The following is a 24,220-nucleotide window of genomic DNA, read 5'->3' on the forward strand; positions in this document are numbered from 1 at the left end:
CATCATGCATCATGTTCTATATCATATCCAAGTTGCGTATGAAATGGACACCCTTTTTCCTTCTTCATTGACGCAAGGAAGAACAATACCACCTTGTATTACATTATACTTATAGAACACTCTCACTCTAAAGAGAAGATTTAAGCTGTATATGATAAGCAGCTCTGGGCTAGCAACACAACGGTCTGTAATGTTCTCACATTAAACAATATCGGTACTTCCAACTAAATGCAAGGATGTGGTCAATTAGCTCTAGAAATACTTTTCAATCCAACCAAAATTGCATTGAACATAGAAGGCATTGGAAACTCAAGGTAAAAATAGGATTTCGTAATGTGGGGACAGCTAAGATCATTTCTCGCCACATTAAAGATTTTCCAGAAGGTCTTAATTACCCTAAACCATGCACAAAGTTAACTCAATGCTGAGAATTGTACCAAAAGCCATTTTAACTACTCAACTTTTGATATCAATATTTAAACCTTACAGATGTTACAAATGCCCCACACATCATTGGATAGTACTTCAAACACAAAGTTGAAGGGCACAAGGAGAATTCAGTGCATGTCCTGACTGCCATTATAAATCCCTCGTTCTATAACCTGACCATTTCATTAAAAAACACATTGATTTCAGTCACACAGTCAGCAAAAAAATAGCACACATGTTCTAAAAGGACATGGAAGCACAGAGTAAATACATATTTATAACTTCATTTCCATAATCATCTTCTCTAGAGACATGGCGTTCATGATTTCATTTGATTCTATCCATACAAATACATGTGCTTTACAATCATTAATACAATGTAACAAATGCAATTTTTTCATACAAAGACTAGCTCATTAAATGAGTTTTTACTCTGAAGCACTTATTGATCTGCAATCATCGAGTACAAGGCCAGAATTGTACAAACGAATTTTTAAAGGGGAATTTCCAACATACTTATGTTCTCACAATGATGCTCTTTAACAAAATTTGAGAAATAGATTGTGCTTGATGACATAGAAGGGAATGTATGTATACCACATAGGTCAGAATAGATCCCCGAATCTAATGAAGGAAAATGTACTTGAATAATGCAATACAACTGACCAGTTGAGGTTGTGAAACAATGGTCACCACCGGATATGCATGTAAAATTTCATTCACCAGGCTCTCAAAACTGAAATTTGAGAAAAGTGCTTACATGATTGAAAATAGTGGAGAAATTTGCGTGAAAATCCTTCCACTTGTCATCTCAAGAAAGCAACCAACCACTATAAGCAAAAAACAATTATATGCCCCCCTCCCCCCACACACAACAGGGTAACAGTTATATGGTCATTCATCCTGTTGTGATCTAATCAATCAAATCTCTCCTCGCCATTTCAAGAGAAACTTTTAATTCCTTTACAACAAAAATGGCCTCACCTCTCATAATTTTCTACAATCATCTTTACATATTACACCCATGAGGAGGTGGATGAACCGTCTTTCTTGATTAATCAACTTACATAGCATTACGCCAAATATCTGAAAACATTAGGGTTCTCAGAGTCTCTCTCCAAGTATTCCCTTCCAATCAAGTCTTCAATCCTCTTCTTGATAATCTTGAAATCAGGCTACAAAATTAAATAAAAATTTGTATGTCAGATCATTCAATTTATGTGCTGTGGAATACTTCATTGAAGACAAGAATTGTTTGTTACCTTGAACATCCTCCCAAGTTGTTCCACACATTCTAGCATTAGTTGTTGATGTGGTAACACTTTTCTACTCTTCATTATTCTTACAATAGATGCATCAATTGCATGACGCCTGTCTTTCTCCACATCTTCGATGACTTTCTTTTTCTCATCCATAGGGGGAAGGGGAATCTTCACAAGGTATGAAGTAAGATCACCTTAATTTAGTTGCGTGGAAGAAAAAACACAGCCTAGTCAGCAAAAAAATCTTACCTTGATTTTTCTCAATCTATCAAAAAATTGAGCATTGAACTCAAAAGAGTCAGTTTGCCCAACTGACTTTGAGCTTGGATCTTTGATCAGGATTTTGTATCTGTTACAAGCTAAGGAATGAAGCAGCCTAGTGATATCCTCATCGGTTAGGTTTAACTCGTTCTTGATATCTGAATAGCTCAACTTATCAGCAGAATTGAACAGAAGCAATACTGCAGCCTGTAGAAGAATGCCAGATGAATTTCCATTGCAAAGAAGAAAACTATCAGTCCTTGATGCAGCATAACAGGATAAAATACACCACCTGATATGTGGTAACAATAAGCTCTATAGGCTTTTGCTCAAACTTGCCAATTACGTTGCACGTCCCCAATGAGTAGACCCATGTGAGTTTACGATGCTTTGTCTTCGTCTGATAGAACTCTTTGAATGTCTCCACACATTTAACCTGCAGACTTGGTTAATTTTCAATAACCGGATAATAGCTCCCATGTTTCTATAACATCAAGGTTAACACCCATACCATCTCTGCAGGCAAAGCCAGATCTGACGATTTGTAACTAGGCCAAAAGCCAGTTGTTAGAACAGTAACAGTCAAATCAATGCCAGGATGCGACTGAGAATGTTCAGACAGGTAGTTCTCAAATGAGCTCTGATTTTCTCTGGCCAAAGTCAAATCAGTCACCTGAAAGGCAGAGCATTCACAATTCATTAGCACTATCTCTCTAAAGAATGAAGGGATCTACTGTTTGAGAAAAATAGTTTGAAAAAAAATATATCTTTTTATAGGTAGCCAGATGTTCTTGTAGAATTAGCCCAGCAAATTGGACTTTTTTTGTGAGTTATATTAATTTCTCTCTCTTGACACTCTACCTTTACATTAATTCATCGTAAACTGCAAATACAAAGATTGCATTACACTGCTATGCATGTAACATCATATTGACATTTGAACTCATATCTTTTAAACGTGTCCTGACTTTCATAGGAAAACGTATACGCACCATACCCTCCATTTTGGAGGTAAATTGACCTCCACACTGTTGCTTCAGCTTTGTGAGGATACTCCGTTCATGGTCATCATTTGCACTCTTGTCAAATAGAAGTCTGCGGGCAAGCTTCTTCCTGCAAACATGAAACCTTGAGGACTAATAAACTTATTTATCACACTGTATTCTGGTGGCAAACTGCCTACCTGTAGAATTCCGCAAACAGATCCTTATCACTGATGTATGCAAGAAGCTTAACAACCTGTTCAATGAAGAAACTATGAGCTTGAATTCATGATAACCATGTTATTTTTGCATAATGTGAAAAAACAATACCTTCTCAAGTGTCTCTTCAATAGCCTCGTCACTCAGCTTCTCACTTCCACTTTTCTTGAGTAAATTATCACAGAAAGTTGCCAATAGCTCAGCGCTGCTGCTTCCAGCAACACCTTTGTTACAAAAGACTTCAAAAGCTTCCTTTAGAGCCTGAAAATTACAAGTATGGTTAGGAAATGACGCATTTGAACATATAAAGATGGTGGAAAAGTTCTGAAGAGAATCACCTTGTGAAAGAGGGAATGATGTACAAAGCATTCACTCACATATTGCAGATATTTATCATGCAATTCAATCACATTCCGTACAAATGCCTGAAACAGAAAATTCCGCAGGTGAATTGAGCATAGAATCAATCAATTATGAGAATCCAACCAGACATGATATAGATATAATGCATATACACACATGCATCCAAAATATAATTTATTTTCCTGCAATTAGTTTGGAGTGTTAATTAGGCATATGCAAAGCCAACAGGAAATTGGCAACAAAAGCATCATTTTAAATGGCTTCATACTCTAGTTACCAACAGAGATGACAAACCCAGCTGGAAATCTTACATAAACAGAAATAACATATATAATAATATGAATATATAGCAGTATATATTATATGTATTGAAGCAGAGAAGATTGGATGGTTCAGGAGGCATCAACAACTGGAATGGGGGTCATGAGTGGTAGCTTGGCAGATCCTCACACTAATCTAGTTATAGTATTCTGGCTTGTAACATTTTAATTGGCCAACTTTTTCTCCATTAAATTTACAGTCTGAGTTTATTGAATGGGCAGAAAGAAAGAAAGATATATTAGTGCCTTTTAAGAGGCCAAAATTGATTACAAGGGCAAACAGGTTATAGGGGGGAAGAGGAAGGGAGGAAGGGGGGGGGGGGACTACCCTAGACCACCAAATTGATGTTACAAGTACTTTTGTCATGTAAAGAGTGAATACTGCTAATTTGACACAGAGAAACAAGCTAAACTCAATTCAACAACTGTGGATGATTGTGGGAGATTTACACAAACTATGCATAGGTGTAAAAAAATATCCAGATCCCCTAAGAGGAGAATCAAAGGTGTCCAGCACCATTGGGGCAAAAAAGGAAGCCCATTATCACCAACTCTCTTTGCACTTTACATCCACGAAATTCCAGATTACATAGATATAGATTGGGTGGCCCAGCTTACCAGACTACTTGCACCCATATTTCTTTGAGCAGGCAAGATTGTCTTGATCTTGACCTCCCCATAGGGCCAACAAAAACGTCTAGATACTCTACATACATTTTGTGAAGAAAGACGTCTCTCTACAAACCTTGCTAAGAGCAAGATTATGCTAACACAATACAGGCATGAAGGATTAGACTGGATCATCGGTTCCTATTTAGTGGACAACCACCAGAGTACACTCAATCATATGTACATTGGAAGTCATGCTGTGGGCAGCCAGACTCTCCATAGGCTATGCAGCTTTGAGGACACTTGAAATAACCAGCTTATGTCTGCTTTCATGAAAACCCTCCACCAAGTATGGGTGTTGAACACATTATTCACATCCACACACTGTTATCGAACACCAATATGGGAACCATATCCCCACAATGCAGAAGATTGGAGAAATGTTGAAAAATCATTAGTTATGATGATTGCTTACATGATGAGACGCCTCATATCAGTACTAAATGAGATAGCTGTAGCTAAGTTGGGAGCACCCCCGATAGTTAAGAGATGCTTTTTCAAGATGATTTGTATACCCAGGCTTGGCACATACCAGAGGAAGGTGAACGCAATTGCTGGAATCCACATGGGAATAATTGGTTCCAAAACATAGCATGAATTTGGATGCACTCCCACCATTTGGGTACAGCATTGAAACTTCCTTTTTGTGTACTCAAGTCAATGAGAAATGAAGTCATATGGACAACCATAAACATATATGGTTCACCTCAAGGGATGTCCGAGTTTGACTGGCATAAATCCTACATATTCCCTGAGATTAGAAGATCCAAGTATGTACAAGACCAATATGAGGAGCCAAAGGATCTTCCAGTTTGTAGTTCACAACTGTAATGTGATAAGGAAGACCATAACCATATATGCCTCACCTGTGGGGAGGGTTTGAGTTTAGCCTAACGCAAATCCTACATATTCCTCTAGATTAGAAGATCCAAGTGTGGACAAACCAATACAAGAAGCCAAATCGCTTGCAGTTTGTAGTCCACCACTCTAAGTCCTTTTCCATTCCATACATCAATATCTCCTTTAACGTATTCTCTTAAATTGCAGCTCTCTGTTTTTCTAATGAAACAGCATGTGTGCATTCTGCACATCTTACTCTCTTTCTATTGTGTCTAGTTATGTTAATCCACCATGAATGATGATATTGTGTCCTCTAAGAAAAATCTATTGTCCTAGATATGTACAAGTTCCAATCAACCACATTGGTGGATGGATCCCTTTCCAAACATTGAGCTCCTTTTTAGGTAGCTTGGGCAGACACAACAAAGAGATTACCACAACCTGAGATATGCTTAGGCTCTCTCTCCACAACTCATGTTAGAATTGTACACGCAAACTGTGTCATACCACCAATTTGAACACCTTATGGGTACTAAAACAATATTGATATGTTCAATGAATAAATGGGTGCTATGTTGCTGAGACTCCACGCATACCCATCTACAAGTTAACATAAAAGTGTTAGCACTATTAACCATTGTGGATGGGAATCCAATCATAGTCCTTTTTGGAGTCAAATCCTGTAGCTCATGTTCATAGGCATCACCCCTAAACAATTAGGCTATTACCCTGCAGTGTTTATAATTTCTATCAATTCACTAGAACACGTTTCACAAATGACACTGCTCGAGAAAAGCTGAGGTTCCTTAAAATTCAAACAAAAGAGTGTCCTTCGTGAGTCACAGGATTCAGCGATGGTAAAAAAGTATATAGACAAGAATGTTAGCAAGTTCTAATGCACATAACCTTTACACTGAGACACGCACATATAGCCTTACAGGTAACCAGCTCAACGTTAACCAGATGAAGTTGCATCGAAGACAATGTTTCATGTTACATGCTAGAGTTCATGGGCATCACTCCTACACAATTAGTCTACGTCCAGGAGGGCTTCACATTTCCTATCTCAAAACTAAAACACGTTTCAGAAATGACTCTGCTTGAGAAAGGCTGAGTATATCTTCAAATTGCAAACAAACGGTATCTTTAGTCTGAACAGTCACAGGATTCGGAGATGACAGAAAGTCTATGGACAAGAATGTTAGAAAGTTTTATTAACCATATATACTTCACTTTGATACACACCATAGTGCCTTGCCTACTAGAATGAATTGATCAGCTTGAGAAGAAAATATGCATAAAATTGCATACATGATGTTTTTTGTTACAGGCTGCCAAACGTAGTCCTGAGTAGAATGTTTGACAGATTCAGAGATGAGAAAAATCCTATGGACAAGACTGTTAGAAAAAACTGATAGATGCATAAGCTTCACACAGACATATTTATATGGCATTAACTAGCTTGTATAGGCCAGCTTCATACTACCATAGGAACATTGCATTCAACATTACAAGTTGACAAACATAGACATGAGTCCAAACTTCTAATGGATTCTACCATGACAGAAATTCTATGGACAATAATGATAGAAAAACCGCATACACATATAGCCTTCTAGGTACATACTAGCATGTATAGGCTACCTTAACACTAACCAAAGGAACAAAAGTGATATCGAATCAAAAGTGATCTTTTACATTACATGCTGACAAACATAGGCATTAAGTTCAATGTTTGACATGTTGCATTTTTCCACCATTCAATTATTATTGCAACAAAGGCGGCTACCAAATTTGGTGGCAGACACTAAAGTTTGAAAGCATTTTCCTTGCACTCAGTTCATATCACATTTTTTATTATACACAATAGCACTTCATTAGCCCTAAGTTCCTCCTAATAAGAATTTTGGATCTAAAAGATTCTGATGCAACCCATACAGGTATCCGCTATATTTAACAAGATTGGCATTGGCTATATTTAACAACACAAATACTGGATATATATTATGTCAACACAACCCATACAGGTATCGGCTATATTTAACAAGATCGGCACTGGCTATATTTAACAACACAAATACTGGATATTTAACATCTTTTAAGAGGCCAAAATGGCCTATAAGACCAAACAAGAGATTACATCTTAAGTGTTGTCTCGTCTTTGAGAACAACAAATTAAAAAAATAAGTAAATAATACTACGTAAATATAAAAGTATATAAGATAAAAAGAGATGAGGGATTCTGGTTTTCAGCACATGTGAGATTCCCAAGTTAGATATATTGTAGGGAGGATTACTTTTAATCCTAGGGATTGAGACAACCCTTCAGGGCCAAGCATGAACTTGCCTAGGGGCCTTGGGTCTGGCTACTAAATATGAGGCCTAGCTAACCTCATTCGATTGCGTCGAGACCATGATCTTGTGGTGAATAAACTCTCGTGGCGAGCACGCGCCAGTACCATGTACGACAAGAATCCCATAGCGGTCGTGTGGGATACCATTCAAGGATTGGGTCCATCTCTATTGCTTTGTCGGGGATGGTTGGGTGGATCAGCATCCTGCTTTCTCTCTATGTCTCTTTATTTTCTTATCTATTTCCTTATTTTCATGCTTACATTACAGCTTATCTCTAAAAATTCACTATTTAATGGGTCACATGCAGCATGCTGTGGATAGGGATATAATTATATCAATTTTCAAATACAGCCTTATTAATTGCATTATTGTACTTTATAACGTAAGAAACCATTTTAATAATAGATTTTTTCTTGTACAGATATTTTGAGAAGAGAGCAACCAAAGAAGTTCTATCCTTATGACAAGTGTCATCTCACAGGAAATCTTGAAAAGTTGCAATCACCGAAAAACGAAAGTAACTAAATATGTGAATCAATGATATCCAAGTTATTACATGTCCAACCAATCATTACTTTACTTAATAAATTGGTTTTTTGGTCAAAATCAAAAGAAAACAGCAATCAAATATTGAAAGATGTAAGCACATATACCTGGTCTAATCCTGTAACAACATCCTTCTTCTCAGCCTAGATGAGGGCAAACACGAATTTTAGTCAAATCATACAATCTAAACACCAAATATTAACAATAGAAGACACTATGGTTGCTCTATAGTTAACCTTTTTATTGCTTGCTGTATCTTCTGCTTGCTTTACTAATGTCCTTCCTTCATCGGTGATATGCTGAAATACACACAATCACAAAATATTTACTTTCACAAATCTAGAGGAATTTGGGTATATAATTAGCTCTGAAACAAAAGCAATGTTATTCTGTATAAAATTTAATGCTAAGAAAAAAGAGAACAACAGGACAGATGAAAATTGGGAAAAGAAATGAAAATATCAATAAGTTTTTGAAAGTTACAATCTCAAATCAAAGTAAAGAGGGGCCAAAAAAGTGCAACATAACTTGCTTTAGCAATTGAAATACTAGACGCAAGGGGAAAACATGTTTGAGCAACTGACAGCTTAAAATTCAGGGTTAACAAAGATAAGCTACTGAAGTTATAAAGTTTAAGAAATTGGGAGGAACATCTTATAGCAACAATGTACACACAAGGAAACACACCACTCCAGCTAAATAGAAACGGAGTACCTTCTTGAAAATGTTTGCAATGGGATCGAGACCTTTCGTTATTTTACAAAATAACCGATACATCCTTGACAGATCCTCCACCTGAGACTCAACACGATCAACAGATATCCCATTTTATTCATTGATATAGTATGAACCATGAGCATATTCCAGAACCTAACCTTATCATCTCTCAGCAATGCATGGCATCCTGAATGCTCCTTTTCCAATAGCTGTTGCTCATATTGGGTAAGCAACTCATGTTGAACTTTCTGAACGGGGCGTTTCAAAGAAGATAGCAAAAAATAAAAAAGGATGCATTAGTATTACATGCAATTTTCTCCACCCTCAATCCTGCACTAAATATCTGATGACCATCAGCAGATGTTGATGTCGAAGGGATAACAATTATCATTAGGTAAGGAAACCACTCTCGTAGGAAAATTTCATCAACATGTACATAGATGGAGGACAGTTCAGCAAAGATGTTGAGAAATATGCATGAATTCAGAAGATGAGGATATAGTAGCCTAAATAAATATATAAAATGCCTTTCAGTTATTTCCTATTGCTTTCAAGTCCTGAAACTATGCATATCACTTCATATTTTGTTAAGTTATTGTTTTTGCTTTGTGATCATGGAAATGTCTGCTAACCTCCAACAGTTTTGGTTCACTGCTTGCATGTAAATAATGCCCTACTCTTTCTTTTTCTCGCTTCAAACATTCCTCAGCCTGAAGCTCAAAAGTTAGGCTAGTGTAAGTTGGTGAACTTTTCCAAAGAAAATTAGATTTCGCAAGACCAAGTTTATTTGAAACAATATAACCTTTAGCATGTAGTCCGGACATGAATCCTCTTCTATCCATGAGGCAGCCTTCCGCCGATAATATCCAGCAGTATCTTCAAGCATTGATGTTTCAAAGTCATTGTCATAAGCCTCCATTCCACCCATGCCTATCTCCACAAAGATACCTAATACATTCTTGAGCAAAGCTCTATCAATTTGCTCTCCTTCTCTTTCTTTGTCAATCTACATGTGTTCGTGAAAAATACAGGAATCATTTTCGTAGCAAAGATACTTTGAAGACAGTTTACTCATAAAAAACCAAAAAAACTTTACCAGCACAATAACTGCTTCTTTCACATTGTGCTTCATCTGTTGGTAGACCTGAAAATAGAAATAATTGCAACTCCCAGTAAGTTCCCTGATATGGAGATCTAACTGAGCATGTTTTCAAATTTTCTGCAATGCTTACCAGGTCACGGAAGCAGATCAATCCGACATCACACAAGCCAGGTAGAGACCGTCTGGCAATGAAATACCTATCCAGATAGTTAAAGAATCTGGATAGCCATCTAACCATCACCTTGTGGTTATCCCATCGTTTTACTAGCTCCCTCAACATAAATTCATCATGTTTTCCCTTTATTGCAGGCAAAACCTGTGGATGAAGAGGTCTTCATAGTCAATATACAACATATAATATAGAGGGGGAAGTCAGTAGGATAGAATTTGAGTACCATTGCATTTATATACTCCTCGAATGATTCTTTGTATCTGTCGTAGAGTTGTTGTGAATAGTCTTGAGGGGGTTTCTGCGTGCACATGTTGTAGATGGTACTGAGACCAGAATGACAAAGGTCAGGTTTAGAGAAATCGTCATCAGAATACGAAGACAAAACAACCACATACTGGGAAAAAGTAGCATCATGAGACACATGAAAAATACCAGAATGAGATAGAAGATCAGGCTGAGAGAACATCATCAGAGACATAAAAAAACAAACTACCATTTCGAACACGAAATCACACAAAATAAGAAGTACTGTTGATAACAAAAAAGGAAACAAAGAGAAGAAGAGGCCAGAATGCAAAGAAGATCGGGTTCCAGAAAAGCAGTCTTGAAATCGAACATAAAAGCGAATGATTTTGAAGAGAACGAATCAAAGGAAAAAAGAGAGCTTACGTGTACAGCATCATGTATTCCTCAGGGTTGAATTGCTGCTCGGGTAGGCCTTCGAGAAGGGTTATAAGTTTGCTGATGCCTTTCCTCATAAAATCCCATCCTTGCTCGAGCTCTATTACACGCCGTTCAGCCATGGCTGTGTAGAAGAGAGAGGGGGAAACGAACCAATTTCTTGAGAGAGAGAGAGAAAGAGAAAGAGAAGAAGAGGAAGAGGAAGAAAGGGGAGAAAATGAAGCAGAAAAAGTTAGGAAAAGATGAAGAAAGACAGGAATGGGAGGGGGGGATTGAGAGACGACGGTTCGATGCAGAAGAAAAGAGTTTCGGCGAAGATGGAGATTTTGTACAGGAGAAGAAGAAAGGAAAGGAAAGGAAAGGAAAGGAAAGGAGGAGATGAGCGATGGCGATCTCTGCAGGGGGGAGCAGAAAGGAAGGGGGAAAGAAGAAGAAGAAGAAAGTATGTACCTTTTCTCCTCCTCCTCTTCTTCTTCTTCTTCTTCTTCTTCTTCTTCTCCTTCTCTTTCTCTTTCTTTTCTCTCTCTTTCTCCTCCAAGCCCTATTTTGTAAATTACAAAAAATGTTTTTTTATTATTATTCATTTTTCTTTGTTTTGTTTCTATTTAAATATGTATATGTATCACCATAGAGTGTGTGTGTGTGTGTGTGTGTGTGTGTGTGTGTGTGTGTTGTGTGGGGATTTCCTCTAGTGACAATTTACTTGCTTTCTGGCCCCCTAGATTCGACTCGAGTGACTTGGGGGCGAAACCATACTTGCAGGAGAACACCAACCGAAGATGCCCCCGCCCCGCCCCCTCCTCACTGTAGCATGTAATCTATGAATGCCCAAGCGTATAAACCTGCAGGTGTGGAAGACAAAAAAAAAAGCAGGTGGAGCGGAATTTCCTCTTGTGATAGTTTGCTTGCTTTCTAGAGGTTCGACTTGAGTGACCTAGGGCAAGACCAAACTTGCATGGGGACATCGACCGAAGATGCCCCTTGCCCCCTCACCATCTTCGTAGCATGTAATCTATGAATGCCCAAGTGTATAAACCTGCAAGCGTGGAAGACAAAAAAAAAAGCAGGTGGAGCGAAATTTCCTCTAGTGATAGTTTGCTTGCTTTCTAGAGGTTCGACTTTAGTGACCTAGGGCAAGACCAGACTTGAGTGACCTAGGGCAAGACCAGACTTGCATGGGGACATCGACCGGAGATGCCCCTTGCCCCCTCCTCACCATCTTCGTAGCATGTAATCTATGAATGCCCAAGCGTAGCAAGCATGGAAGACAAAAAAAGAGAGCAGGTGGAGCGAAATTTCCTCTAGTGATAGTTTGCTTGCTTTCTAGAGGTTCGACTTGAATGACCTAGTGCGAGACCAAACTTGCAGGGCCTAGCCCCTCCTCACCATCTTCGTAGCATGTAGTCTATGAATGCCCAAGCGTGTAAATTTGCAGGCATGGAATACAAAAAAAAAGGGGGTGTAGGGGGAGCACAGATATTCTATTTGTCATCATCATAAATGACTTATGAGACTAAAAATGAAACATTTTCACTGTACATATGCGGAGTTCAAAAACTTATTAGTGTCCTCCGATGCATCCCAATGCCCCATCTCACATTGTGGGTGTGCGCGTCCGTTCAATACCCTTGTGGTAAATCTATGAGAATTGAAGGCACATTTTGCAATAAAGAGAGATCGATAAATAGATTCTATTATCGTCTTCGGATGTCAAATATGACCTATGAGACCAAAAATATTACATTTCACGTGAGTTACATGTGAAAGTGAGTAGCACTCTCAACGTTCAAGAACTTTACCAATGAATGTTGCAATTAAGAGTGCAGATTGTAGTTGTGAGAGAAAGTCATGCAAGGATTGGCCTTGGTCGAAGATGTGTGGAAAGCACGCTCGAATATGATCAAAGGTAGAGAGAGCATTGTATCAAAGTGTAATACTCTGACTCTCAAGCTTGTTTAGGGCAAAGTGTGCACAATCAACCACTCTCGTCACTTGATATGCCCCAACGCCCCATCTCACATTGTAATGCATGTGAGCTACGTCGCATGGAACCAATGGTTCGAATGTCAAACAATGGGATGGGCTCTAACATGTGTCGATGTTGTTAAAGCTAGATCCTAATGTAAGCATATGATAAGGATATAAGAGATAGAAAACAAAGGAGTGATAGAAAGGAGGGTGTCGATCCACCCGACCACCCTCGAGCGAAGGGATCGAAACGGACTTGAGCCTTGATCGGCGTCCCACACCACCGTTGTGGCGTTGAGTCGTACCTGGTACTGACGCGCTCGCCACAAGAGTTTGATCACAATGAGTTTAGAGTCTCGACGTAGTCAAGAGATGTCAAATGAGGATAGCTAGGCCTCATATTTATAGCCAAACCTAAGGCCCCTTGGCAAGTTCACACTTGACCTTAATGGGTTATCTCAATCCCAAGGATTCGAAGTAATCCTTCCCTTCTTTACACTCTCGTTTAACCCTCACACTTTATCCACGTGTATAGAATACTATGGTGTACAATCTTACCACAAGATATTATATGGTCATGCCCGTAACATACTCCCCCCCTTTTTAAAACATTGCACTCTTGCAATGGAAAGTTAGGGAAGTTAGTTTTAAGAGTATTTTCTCATTCCCATGTAGCATCTTGTATAAACTTATTCATCCATTTAATTTTAAAGTCTTCGATTATTTTAGAATGCAAATTTTTTGTTTTAACATTGAGAATTATTTCTGGTAGATGTGGTTTAGAATATAATTCTTTAGAAGTAACCAAAGTTTCGGTTGTGACTGTACCGTTTTTATATTATATCGTGCAATATGCAACATATCTTGCATATCCCGAAGAAAGGTTTGTGTACTTCGCAACTCATCATGATGTATATTAACATCAATCGGGGCTCGTGGCGAAAAACCATACATCAACATAAAAGAACTATATCGTGTCCATGTATGTTTGGAGTTGTTATAAGCAAACTCCAAATTTGGGAGATAACGTTTCCATTTTGTTGGCTTTGCACCAATGTATGCTTGAAGCATGTCCTCAATAATTTGATTTACTCGTTTTGTCTATCCATCAGATTGAGGATGATCCGTGGAGCTCATGCTCAATGTAGTTTCTATCTTTGTAAAGACTTGCGTCCAAAAGTCGCTAGTAAACTCTAGATCTTCATCACTCACGATATCCATGGGTAACCCGTAAAAACGAAATAACTCATCAACGAATTGGTAAGCCAATTCAGGAGTTGTTATCGTGGTCTTAGTAGCAATAAATCTAACCATTTTAGTTAGTCTATCAACCACAACCCATATGACATCATGGCCTTTTTGGGTGCGAGGAAGGTTAACAATAAAATCCATGGATATACTTTCCCACTTATTGTTGGGAATTTCCAAGGGATGTAAAAGTTCAGTGGCTTTAAGTCGCTCGACTTTGTTAACTTGACATTGGTGACATTTAGTCACATAGCTATGTATATCAAGATGCATCTTAGCCCAATAGAATTGAGTGGAAATGAGAACGAGTGTGTGATGTATTCCAGGGTGCCCTCCTAAGGGTGCATCATGGCATTAAAAAAGAATTCTCTTTTTGACCTCATGCACATCTGGAACACAAACCTTCCCATTACGGTAGAGCAAACCGTTAGCAATGTTGAAGGATTCCTTCGAGGTTGTGGTGATGTCTGTTCCAAACTCAACTCTTGCCCAGTATTTTCCAAAATAACTGTCATCAAGATACTTTCCTCAAAGGTGATAATAAAGATCTAATGTTATTTCAGTGAAGCTAAGCATGTTAACTTCACGGATGCGACTCGGTGCATTGGCGATAGTGTTCATGGAACCTTTACGATATTGTATGGAAAAATCAGAGTCTTGGATGAGATCTGTCCATCGTGCCTTATGACCTTTAAGGTCTTGTTGGTCACAAAAATATTTCAATAAATCTTGCCATTTTAGTTAGTCTATCAACCACAACCCATATGACATCATGGCCTTTTTGGGTGCGAGGAAGGTTAACAATAAAATCCATGGATATACTTTCCCACTTATTGTTGGGAATTTCCAAGGGATGTAAAAGTCCAGTGGCTTTAAGTCGCTCGACTTTGTTAACTTGACATTGGTGACATTTAGTCACATAGCTATGTATATCAAGATGCATCTTAGCCCAATAGAATTGAGTGGAAATGAGAACGAGTGTGTGATGTATTCCAGGGTGCCCTCCTAAGGGTGCATCATGGCATTAAAAAAGAATTCCCTTTTTGACCTCATGCAAATCTGGAACACAAACCTTCCCATTACGGTAGAGCAAACCGTTAGCAATGTCGAAGGATTCCTTCGAGGTTGTGGTGATGTCTGTTCCAAACTCAACCCTTGCCCATTATTTTCCAAAATAACTGTCATTAAGATACTTTCCTCGAAGGTGATAATAAAGATCTAATGTTATTTCAGTGAAGCTAAGCATGTTAACTTCACGGATGCGACTCGATGCATTGGCGATAGTGTTCATGGAACCTTTACGATATTGTATGGAAAAATCAGAGTCTTGGATGAGATCTGTCCATCGTGCCTTATGAACTTTAAGGTCTTGTTGGTCACAAAAATATTTCAAGGATTCGTGGTCCGTAGTTACCACAAAACAATTTCCATAAAAATAATGGCGCCATGACTTAAGCACATGAATAGTTACAAATAATTCCTTTTCTTGAACGGTGTATTGACATTGAGCATAATCAAGTTTCTTACTCTCAAATGATATTGGTTTACCATCTTGATATAGGATGACACCTAAAGCATAATCACTTGCGTTGCTTTTAACTGCAAAGGCTTTGAAGGATCTCGTAAAAGGAGTGAAAGAGCCTTGCACACCAGGTTCTTGAGTTCCTTAAAGGCGAGGTCTAGTGTAGCATTCCATACAATTGGTTTTGTAGACTTACCCATTTGACCTTTTAGAAGATAAATAAACCACGTCGTCAATTGAGAGTAATTGCAAAGAGATTTTCGCAAAAACCCGACAAAACCAAGGAATGATCGAACTTCTCGAATATTTCTTAGAGTGGGCCAAAGTTGGACTTTCTTGATGCGAAACGAGTGAATTTCAACCACTCATTCAGTTATGAGATATCCAAGATAAGTAATTGATTTCTTGAAGAACTCGCATTTTGAGATCTTCACATAGAATTGCTTGCCATGCAATGTTTGTAAAACAAGGGGACATGTTTAACATGTTCTTCTAATGTACAACTATAGACTAGAATATCATCCAAGAAAATAACGATAAATTTTCCAAGTTGTTCTCGGAAAATGTTATTCATTTCTTGTTGAAATGTGGCCAGAGCATTGGTCAAACCGAAAGGCATGACCAAAACCTCATAATGGCCATAGTGTGTACGAAATGCCATTTTAGGAACATCTTCCTCACTTATACAAATTTGATGGTAGCATGTACGAATATCAAGTTTCATAAAATATCGAGCTCCTTGGAGAGGATCAATTAGATCATCAACCCGGGGCAATGGATATAAATTCTTGATCGTCACTTTATTCAAGCATCGGTAATTAATACACATACGCCATGTGCCCTCTGTCTTTTTTACCAAGAGAACAGGTGCACCCCATGGAGATTTACTATAACGTATATAACCCATTCGTAAATAGTCCTTGAGTTGCTTAAATACCTCATCCTCTTCGAATCGACTTAAGCGATACAGAGGTATACTTATTGGTGTAACACCAGGTACAAGATCTATATGATGGTCTATATTACGTTTAGGAGGTAACCCATGTGGTAATTCACTCGAAAATACATCACGAAAATCATTTAAGATTTCATTGAGTTGTTGTTGTTCAAAATATGATAAATGACCTGAGACACTATCGATATTATAAACATGAATGTTTGGATAAAGTACACAATAAAATAAAGAAAAACAAGATAACTCAAATATTGATGGAGAGGAAACAATTGAAAGAGATTGTTTTTTAACACATTTAATCAATTGAGTACAAAAGTAATTGAATGGTGAACCCAATCAATAGATAAAGACGAGCTTTTATTAAAAAACCAGCGATAACCCAGTATTACATAAGTGGTACAAAGATTCATTACATGGAAATCTATTTCACCTACATAAGTATCAATAGAAATTCCTAATGAATGAATCGCCCCGTTGATGTATTGTACTGTTCCATCAGCCAAGTGCACCTTATAGGTGTGATCACTTATGGTGGGCTAGATTCCCCATATATGAACCAAATTATTATTCACAAAGTTATGTGAGCTTCCCGAATCAAATAAGAATTGTATGGGAGATACATTGATATACATGTTTGCATGTAGTAAATCATTGGGTTCCAATACATAGTGAGGAAAGAACATTTACAACTACTTAAATGATGTGTATAGACCTCAAGGACATCAAGAATATGACCTTTGTGGTCTGCAACTATTATTTGTTGTCGTGCTCTTTTCATTGGAGCTTCTGACATTGCTCTTTTGTATGACCCTTCTTTTTGCAGAACACGCAAAAAGGATTTTGTCGCTTATAATCACGATCCATGAATTCATTGGGTGTCTTGCGTTTCTCAGCGAATTGCGACTATTTAGTCACGGGCATAGTTCTAGCCATATGTCCCATTTGTGCAAGATACTCAAACGCCAATATTCGTATCATACTCATACGTGAAAAGGCTTCGAGTATGATTGAAATCCATACGCGGTACATAGATATATACATATGGTGTATATATATATATATAGTGCGTGCGTGCGTGTGTGTGTGAGAGAGAGAGAGAGAGAGAGAGAGAGATTTACCAAAAGAGAGAGAGAAAGAGAGAGCGTGTGTGGTCTAGAGAGAGAAGCCCTGTTTTGCATGTGTGAGGAGACAATGGTTTGAGTGTATGTCTAGACTCTAGAAAGAGAGAGAGAGGAGCTATGGGGTTTGTCTATGTGAGGGAGTGTGAATATTAGATATCTAGATTTTGTAGAGAGAGAAGATATGTCAGTTCTCATGTGAGAGAGAGGGTGTGTGTGTGTCAAACGTCACTTCTATTTGCAAAGAATTATGAATATCAGAAATAAAAAACCCCAAAAAAATTAAAAAAAGCCAAACGAATATCACGTATCATACACGTACGTTTGCAAATGTTCGTGTACGTCCAGTAAATTGGACGTACACGAATATTAGGAACTATGGTCACGGGTGCTTTAGGTTTGTTACGGTTCTTCTTCAAAGTGCATTGATAACGAAGAAATATTTCAATGGCCTCTTCGAAGGATTTTGGATCCTTATTGTGCACTATCTAGTGATAGTCCGAATTGGGGATGCCATTTACAAAACAAGTTATCAACCAATTGTCCCCTTCTAGACCCGATTTTTGAATTTGGGTTCTAGCATGGTGAATATAATCTTCTAGCGAGGAAAACATCCACCTAGAGAGATTCATTAAAGCTTGTGTTGCCTCAATTCGAGATAGAGGTTGCAAAATTTGACCCTTGAAAACTGTGACAAAGTTTGTCTACGTATCGGGTAAATTCCCCGTAGTGTGGAGCCCACGCCACCAGGCAAGCGGCCTTACCCCCTAGTTCTCGACTGACATATGCAATCTTCGTACTATCTGGCTTGGGATAGAGCTCAAAATGAGACTCCCATCGGCCCAACCATGTGCAGCTTGCTTCTTCAGTTCTTTCATTTTTTTCTCTCGTAAATGGCTTTATGACAAATGATGGTTCACCTTGACACTCATCGGGTCTATTGGTATCACGTTGTACACTAGAACACGTTCCTCAAGAGCACTATGAGATTGTCGAAGTTTGAAAATCTCGTGCAAGGTAGAATTAAGGAAATTTTGCATTTGTAAAAAATATGACTCAATGGGGATTGGCTTAAGAGGATTCCCTTGAATTCCTTTCGCTTGGGCGGATGCCATTAGGTCGTTATTATGAGCTATTGAATGATAATTTCTAGCAAAGAAATAGGATAAGGTCAGACAAATAATCATAACATCATGTCATGATGTAAACATATCATGGGCAAACATTAATCAATATCATGATCTCATGTCAATACCCCTCTAGATGTATGAGATGAGGTTCAAGATCAGGTTACTATGGTAACACAAAGGTGTTTTAAAAACCATGGGGGTCACAAATGAATGTCTTTCCATTATCTCTATATCGATTTTTTCATGGCGGCTCCACGAGGCTCAACCATGTATGCTCGCATCATGAATAGTTTATACCCGAAAAAATGTTAACTATAAACTATGTCTTTGTGCCCATCCATGTGGTTTTGGCTCTTTAAGTCCAATTACGAGGATCCTGAAGTGCACTTACACCTAAAGTCTAAACATGTTTTATAGTCATATCTATCAATAATGTTATATGGTCTTGGTCATATTTGAACTTGAGACCTCGAAAACAAAAACATTAAACACTTGTCAAGCTAACCAAATGGTTTGCTCCTTTTGAATATTTAATATTTATGCGTATGAGAGATATGCGAAGGCATTTGCCCATATATGTTTTTTAAAAGAAAACATACCAACTATGTTGGTATGTTACCCAACATCAAGTTTCATCATTACAATGGCATACCATAAGGAGCAACCTAATGGTCAAGCCAACAATAGCCAACATTTCGTAGTAGGCCCACGTGGCCCATCACATGGTTACGTCATTACAGGTGCCTTTCTTAATGATGATCTCATGGTGGCATCATAACCATGTAACGAGTGAGGGATGTTGGATGCGTATGTCATAAGGGCGACCTCACATGAAACTCTAACATCATTGTGGCCATGCTTGTTTCGTTGTTATGCATCACGAAATTGAGGTGACCAACAGGGATAACAAAAAAAAAAGTTGTAAAAGGATAGTGACTATGCCATTCTCACAAAAATGTGAGAACGGCCATGAAGATCCTTCCCCGAAAGACAACCATCGATCAATTAACATAACGTAACAAATTTCTAATATACACACATATATGTTCATGACATGTATACAATTAAATACGTATACATGTAATCACATATGTATATATAAAAGAATCATTAACCAAACATAAACCAATCAATGATGCAAACGAGATACATAATTGAGGCATATAGTCGCTACACACACGCTGTCGTGAAGATTCCGGGCCATGGTGAGAAACCGGGGTATATCGGAAGAATCAGCGTGGTGGAACATGTGCACGCACCCTTGTACAAATGGTGTAGGTGATAGGGGTGCCTTTATGGCACCAAGCAGGAGTTAGGTCGGGGTAGAGAATCCCATGTAAATCGAGATTTATCCCACATTGTAATGCATCCCTCTCCTTGTTCTATAAAAGGAAGGGTCCCTTGTAGAGGGGTTGCCCATTTTGAGTTAGGAGGGTATACCATTAGATTTAGGGCTAGGCAGTTTTCTCTTATTCTTATCGTTTTAGGGTTTCATTTTGGTAGCTTTCTTCTTCTTCTTCATTTTCTTATTTTTTGTTAGGGTTTCTTGGAGGTCTTCTCCTTCGTCGTCGTGTGGGTTGAGTCTTCATGTTGTTTAGGGTTTAGTCCGGTTAGGAGCTCGTATTCCTAAAGGGGTTTAGGCTTCTGCCCTGTCTCCTGTGCAAGACCCCACTCGGCGCGACAAGCCCGAGAGCTCCCCGACCAGCGGCTTGGCAACAGGCTGCTGTTGTAACCTAACGTACCTTGGTCCGGCTCGAAGCCGGGGTTGTATCTTACTCTTGTAATTATATATATAAGGTTGTGCATACTCATGTCTCTGTTGGTGTTGGGTGCGTTTCTTCCCTTTTGTTTCTTGTACATAAGAGGCATGTGTGGAGTCGGTGTTGTGTGCGTGCTCTCTCTCTCTCTCCCTCTCTCGTGTTCAATAGCCTCCGGTATGTGACCAGAATCATTCTGGTTTGTGCCACAACCAGTGCAACCAGTACCGGAGAGGGTCGGTCTCCCGACATCCGTCTCTTCCTCGTCCGAGACCCCCGTGGTCCCGCCCCTTTCGACACACACTCACAGATCGTCGCGACAATGCAACATCCAAAAAGACAAGAGTGAATTTAATACGCAATCAAGGTATTCACCTCTTGTGCATACGACACAAATCACATATTAAATACATAGAAATTGAGGTATTGACCTCATACGCACACATAACATATGTATGTGAATGTAATACGCAATTGAGGTATTGCCCTCATACGCATACGACACAAATCACATATCAATTATATGTCAATTGAGGTACACATATGATTGATAGAAAAAAGATTAAGAAAGGAATACTGAAGTCCGTTTGTTGATGCCTTTATGGATCAATCTCAACTACACATCGATCGATCGCCATCCAACAAAAAAAACATTAGAAAATACACTCTAATACCAATTGTTAAAGCTATATCCTAATGTAAGCATATGATAAGGATATAAGAGATAGATAGAAAAGAAAGGAGAGAGAAAGAATGGTGTCGATCCACCCGACCAGCCCCCAAGCGAAGGGATCGAGACGGACTCGAGCCTCGATTGGTGTCCCATACCACCGTCGTGGTGTCGAGTTGTACCTGGTACTGGCGCACTCGCTACAAGAGTTTGATCACCATGAGTTTAGAGTCTCGACGTAGTCAAAAGATGTCAAATAAGGGTAGCTAGGCCTCATATTTATAACCAGACCTAAGGCCCCATGCAAGTTCACACTTGACCTTAATGGGTTGTCTCAATCCCAAGTATTAAAAGTAATCATTCCCTTCTTTACACTCTTGTTTAACCCTCACATTTTATCCACATGTATGGAATACTACGGTACAATCTTACCATGGGATATTATATGGTCATGCCCATAACATATGTGTACAATTTTCCCCATTCCGCAAAGAATATGGTTTCGTAATTAATTGCAACTTATGTAGTATAATGTGTGAAGCGTGAAACTCCACATTTTTCCCACGTCATGAAGCATTGGCATTGCAAAAAGGCATCATTTATAGAGGAATCTAATGATGCATCATGAAGCAAGTGTGTTGCATCTCATCTACCAAACCATTTTTCCATATCTTACATCCAATGGAACACAAAATTTTGCTTTTATGCATCTTTTCGATCTTTTTGCTTGTTTCCCATGCAATTCTAGGAAGTCAATGCGAGGGACTTTTTTGAACCTTAAGCATTTATCCAAATCTTTCCGTGGCCATGATCCCCATTATTTAGAGAGAGAGAGTCCATTATTTAGAGATCGTGTTATCTAGATATTATTGTTTGCTTTAATTGATAATATAGCTAAAACCATGCCATTGAGGTTAAGTTTTAATATGGACAAGCTCGTACTATCTAAAGCACTAGGAAATTTTGGTTGATACTAAATGTCTAACCAAATATGAGAACAAAGGTAATGTGTGTAGCCTCTTAAGCAACCCTACTAGTGTCAATATCTCAGCCTATTTGAGATAAACTTTGATATAGGGTGTAATCTTGTGTAAATAATTTGTTTACCAGAAGACTTAGGGCTGGTCTAATCAAAGGGATTCAAAAATTGTCTTTGCTACAACAATTATGGACAAAGAAATACTTTGAATGTTTGGCTAGCTCACTAAAGTACACCTTATGTAAGAAATATTCTGAGTTACACAGGATTTGGGTTTCATAAAGTTGTCCTTGTAGTGGAAGGCACTTAGGACGGTTAACTTTGCTAAAAATTGGAGTTGCATAGCAATGGTTGCCCAAAGATTCTACCTCTTAAAATATACGTGTGTAGGAACTCAATCTTAGATAGAGATAATATACTATTTTGTAACAAAACCTTGATATGTACCCCGGAAAAACGAGGATTACAACTTCATGCGTGCATGTTGTCAATAGTGGCACGACCTCTTAGATGTTTGTGATCAATTATGATTCAATATACATTCGACATGTTTGAGATTGTTCGGGTGACCACAAGAGTGTTGAGAAGCAAGCTCAACATGGTATGTGATGCTTATGAGAAATAAGCTATAGTAGCTATTTAGCTACTAGTGAACAAAAAGGTAAAACAGCTATTTAGCTAGTGACAGCTAATTAGCTAGTGAACAACTATTTAGCGACTGACAGCTAATTAGCTACTGGCAGCTAATTAGCTGCATGTGTAATAACTTATGACTTAGGTAAAAGTAAGTGAGAGTGAATAGGAAGTAAGTAGTAAGGAAAAAACAGAGAATAGTGAGTAGAGAACTCTGAGAGAGAGTGAGAGACCAGAAGACTGACGAGAGCAAGTTGAGCTCTACATGTAATAGAAGAAAACCATTTTGCTACTACAGAGGTAAGTCCCCTTTCCTTTCTCTGTCTGTTTAGAGCACGCTAACGATCCAGCACACTACGATCCGCCGCGCACATAAGAAGAGCCCGAGTGCCTTCTTCACGTTTTCTTAACATGGTATCAGAGCAGAGTAGCTCGTAAGGAAGAGTATAGCAGTGCCTTAATCTGAGAAAGTTATTTCTCTGGTTGCTGATCAGAAATCAGAAAGTTACTTGTTGAAGTAACTAAAGCAAAACCCTGGTTTTTTGGGAGGAAAAAAATGGCTGCAGAGAATGTAGGCCAAATGGTCACAGAGAAATTAGATAAAAACAATTTCCCGGCGTGGAAATTCAGAATGACAAACTTTCTGATGGGGAAAGGATACTGGGATTACATTGAAGGAGACCTAGAAGAGGCTCCAGAGATCCCAGAAGAGAATGCAACAGCTGCACATATTAAGGCATTTAAAGATTGGAATCAAGGGGCAAGGAAAGTAATGCATTGGCTATCACTCAGCATCTCAGATTCAATGCTTGGGCATATACAAGATGCTATGCTCCCAAAAGAAGCTTGGGACAACTTGGTAAAACTGTTTGCTGTGAACACAAAGGCTAGAAAGCTCCAGTTAAAGACTGAGCTAAATACCTTGGAGAAAGGTAAGATGTCAATAAATGAATATGCCCTAAAAATCAAGAGTATATGTGAATCACTTGCTTCTATCAATGTGAAGATAGAAGATGATGACAAAGTGGAAATATGCTTAAGAGGCTTAGGACCTCAATACAAGAGTTTTAAAACTTCTATGCTCACAAGGGATAGTATCCCAAGTTTTTCAGATCTGGTCTCAATGCTTGTGGTAGAGGAAAGGAATCAGATGGATGATGCAAATAAAGGAAACTCAGAGAACGAGGGGCAAGCCCTCTATAATAATGCCGGAAGAGGCCGAGGAAGAGGCCATGGAAGATTTGGCTCAGGAAGAACCAATAATAATGGCTTTCAAGGAAGAGGACAACAAGCTCATAGAGGAGGAAACAACAACAGAGGC

General features: G+C 38.6%; 1 protein-coding gene across 1 annotated transcript; it reads right to left on the reverse strand.

The window, feature by feature from the left end:
• Positions 1–1,131: 1,131 nt before the first annotated feature.
• On the reverse strand, positions 1,132–11,298 carry LOC147861746 (cullin-1-like). The gene is made up of 19 exons (XM_087321958.1): positions 10,908–11,298; positions 10,462–10,561; positions 10,197–10,382; positions 10,061–10,108; positions 9,767–9,970; positions 9,597–9,674; positions 9,123–9,212; positions 8,962–9,042; positions 8,484–8,546; positions 8,355–8,390; positions 3,493–3,579; positions 3,266–3,415; positions 3,136–3,191; positions 2,945–3,065; positions 2,464–2,625; positions 2,245–2,388; positions 1,941–2,159; positions 1,692–1,859; positions 1,132–1,604 (listed from the first exon to the last, which is right to left on the reverse strand). The coding sequence occupies exons 1-19, from the start codon at positions 11,039–11,041 to the stop codon at positions 1,503–1,505; spliced, it is 2,229 nt and encodes a 742-aa protein (XP_087178084.1). The 5' UTR covers positions 11,042–11,298; the 3' UTR covers positions 1,132–1,502.
• Positions 11,299–24,220: the final 12,922 nt, after the last annotated feature.

Source organism: Azolla caroliniana, unplaced genomic scaffold (genome assembly GCF_043228905.1).
Source record: "Azolla caroliniana isolate FFs.n. ecotype wild unplaced genomic scaffold, voAzoCaro1.0.p SCAF_7, whole genome shotgun sequence".
In the NCBI taxonomy this organism is placed as follows: domain Eukaryota; kingdom Viridiplantae; phylum Streptophyta; class Polypodiopsida; order Salviniales; family Salviniaceae; genus Azolla; species Azolla caroliniana.

What these genes read in the sequence shown, in the direction of transcription:
- LOC147861746 (XM_087321958.1), bottom strand. Translation starts at nt 11,041, where the DNA reads ATGGCTGAACGGCGTGTAATAGAGCTCGAGCAAGGATGGGATTTTATG. An exon ending in AGGAGTATATAAATGCAATG is followed by an intron (nt 10,383 to 10,461) that starts GTACTCAAATTC and finishes CTTCATCCACAG; the next exon opens with GTTTTGCCTGCAATAAAGGG. An exon ending in TTATTGTTACCACATATCAG is followed by an intron (nt 2,160 to 2,244) that starts GTGGTGTATTTT and finishes ATTCTTCTACAG; the next exon opens with GCTGCAGTATTGCTTCTGTT.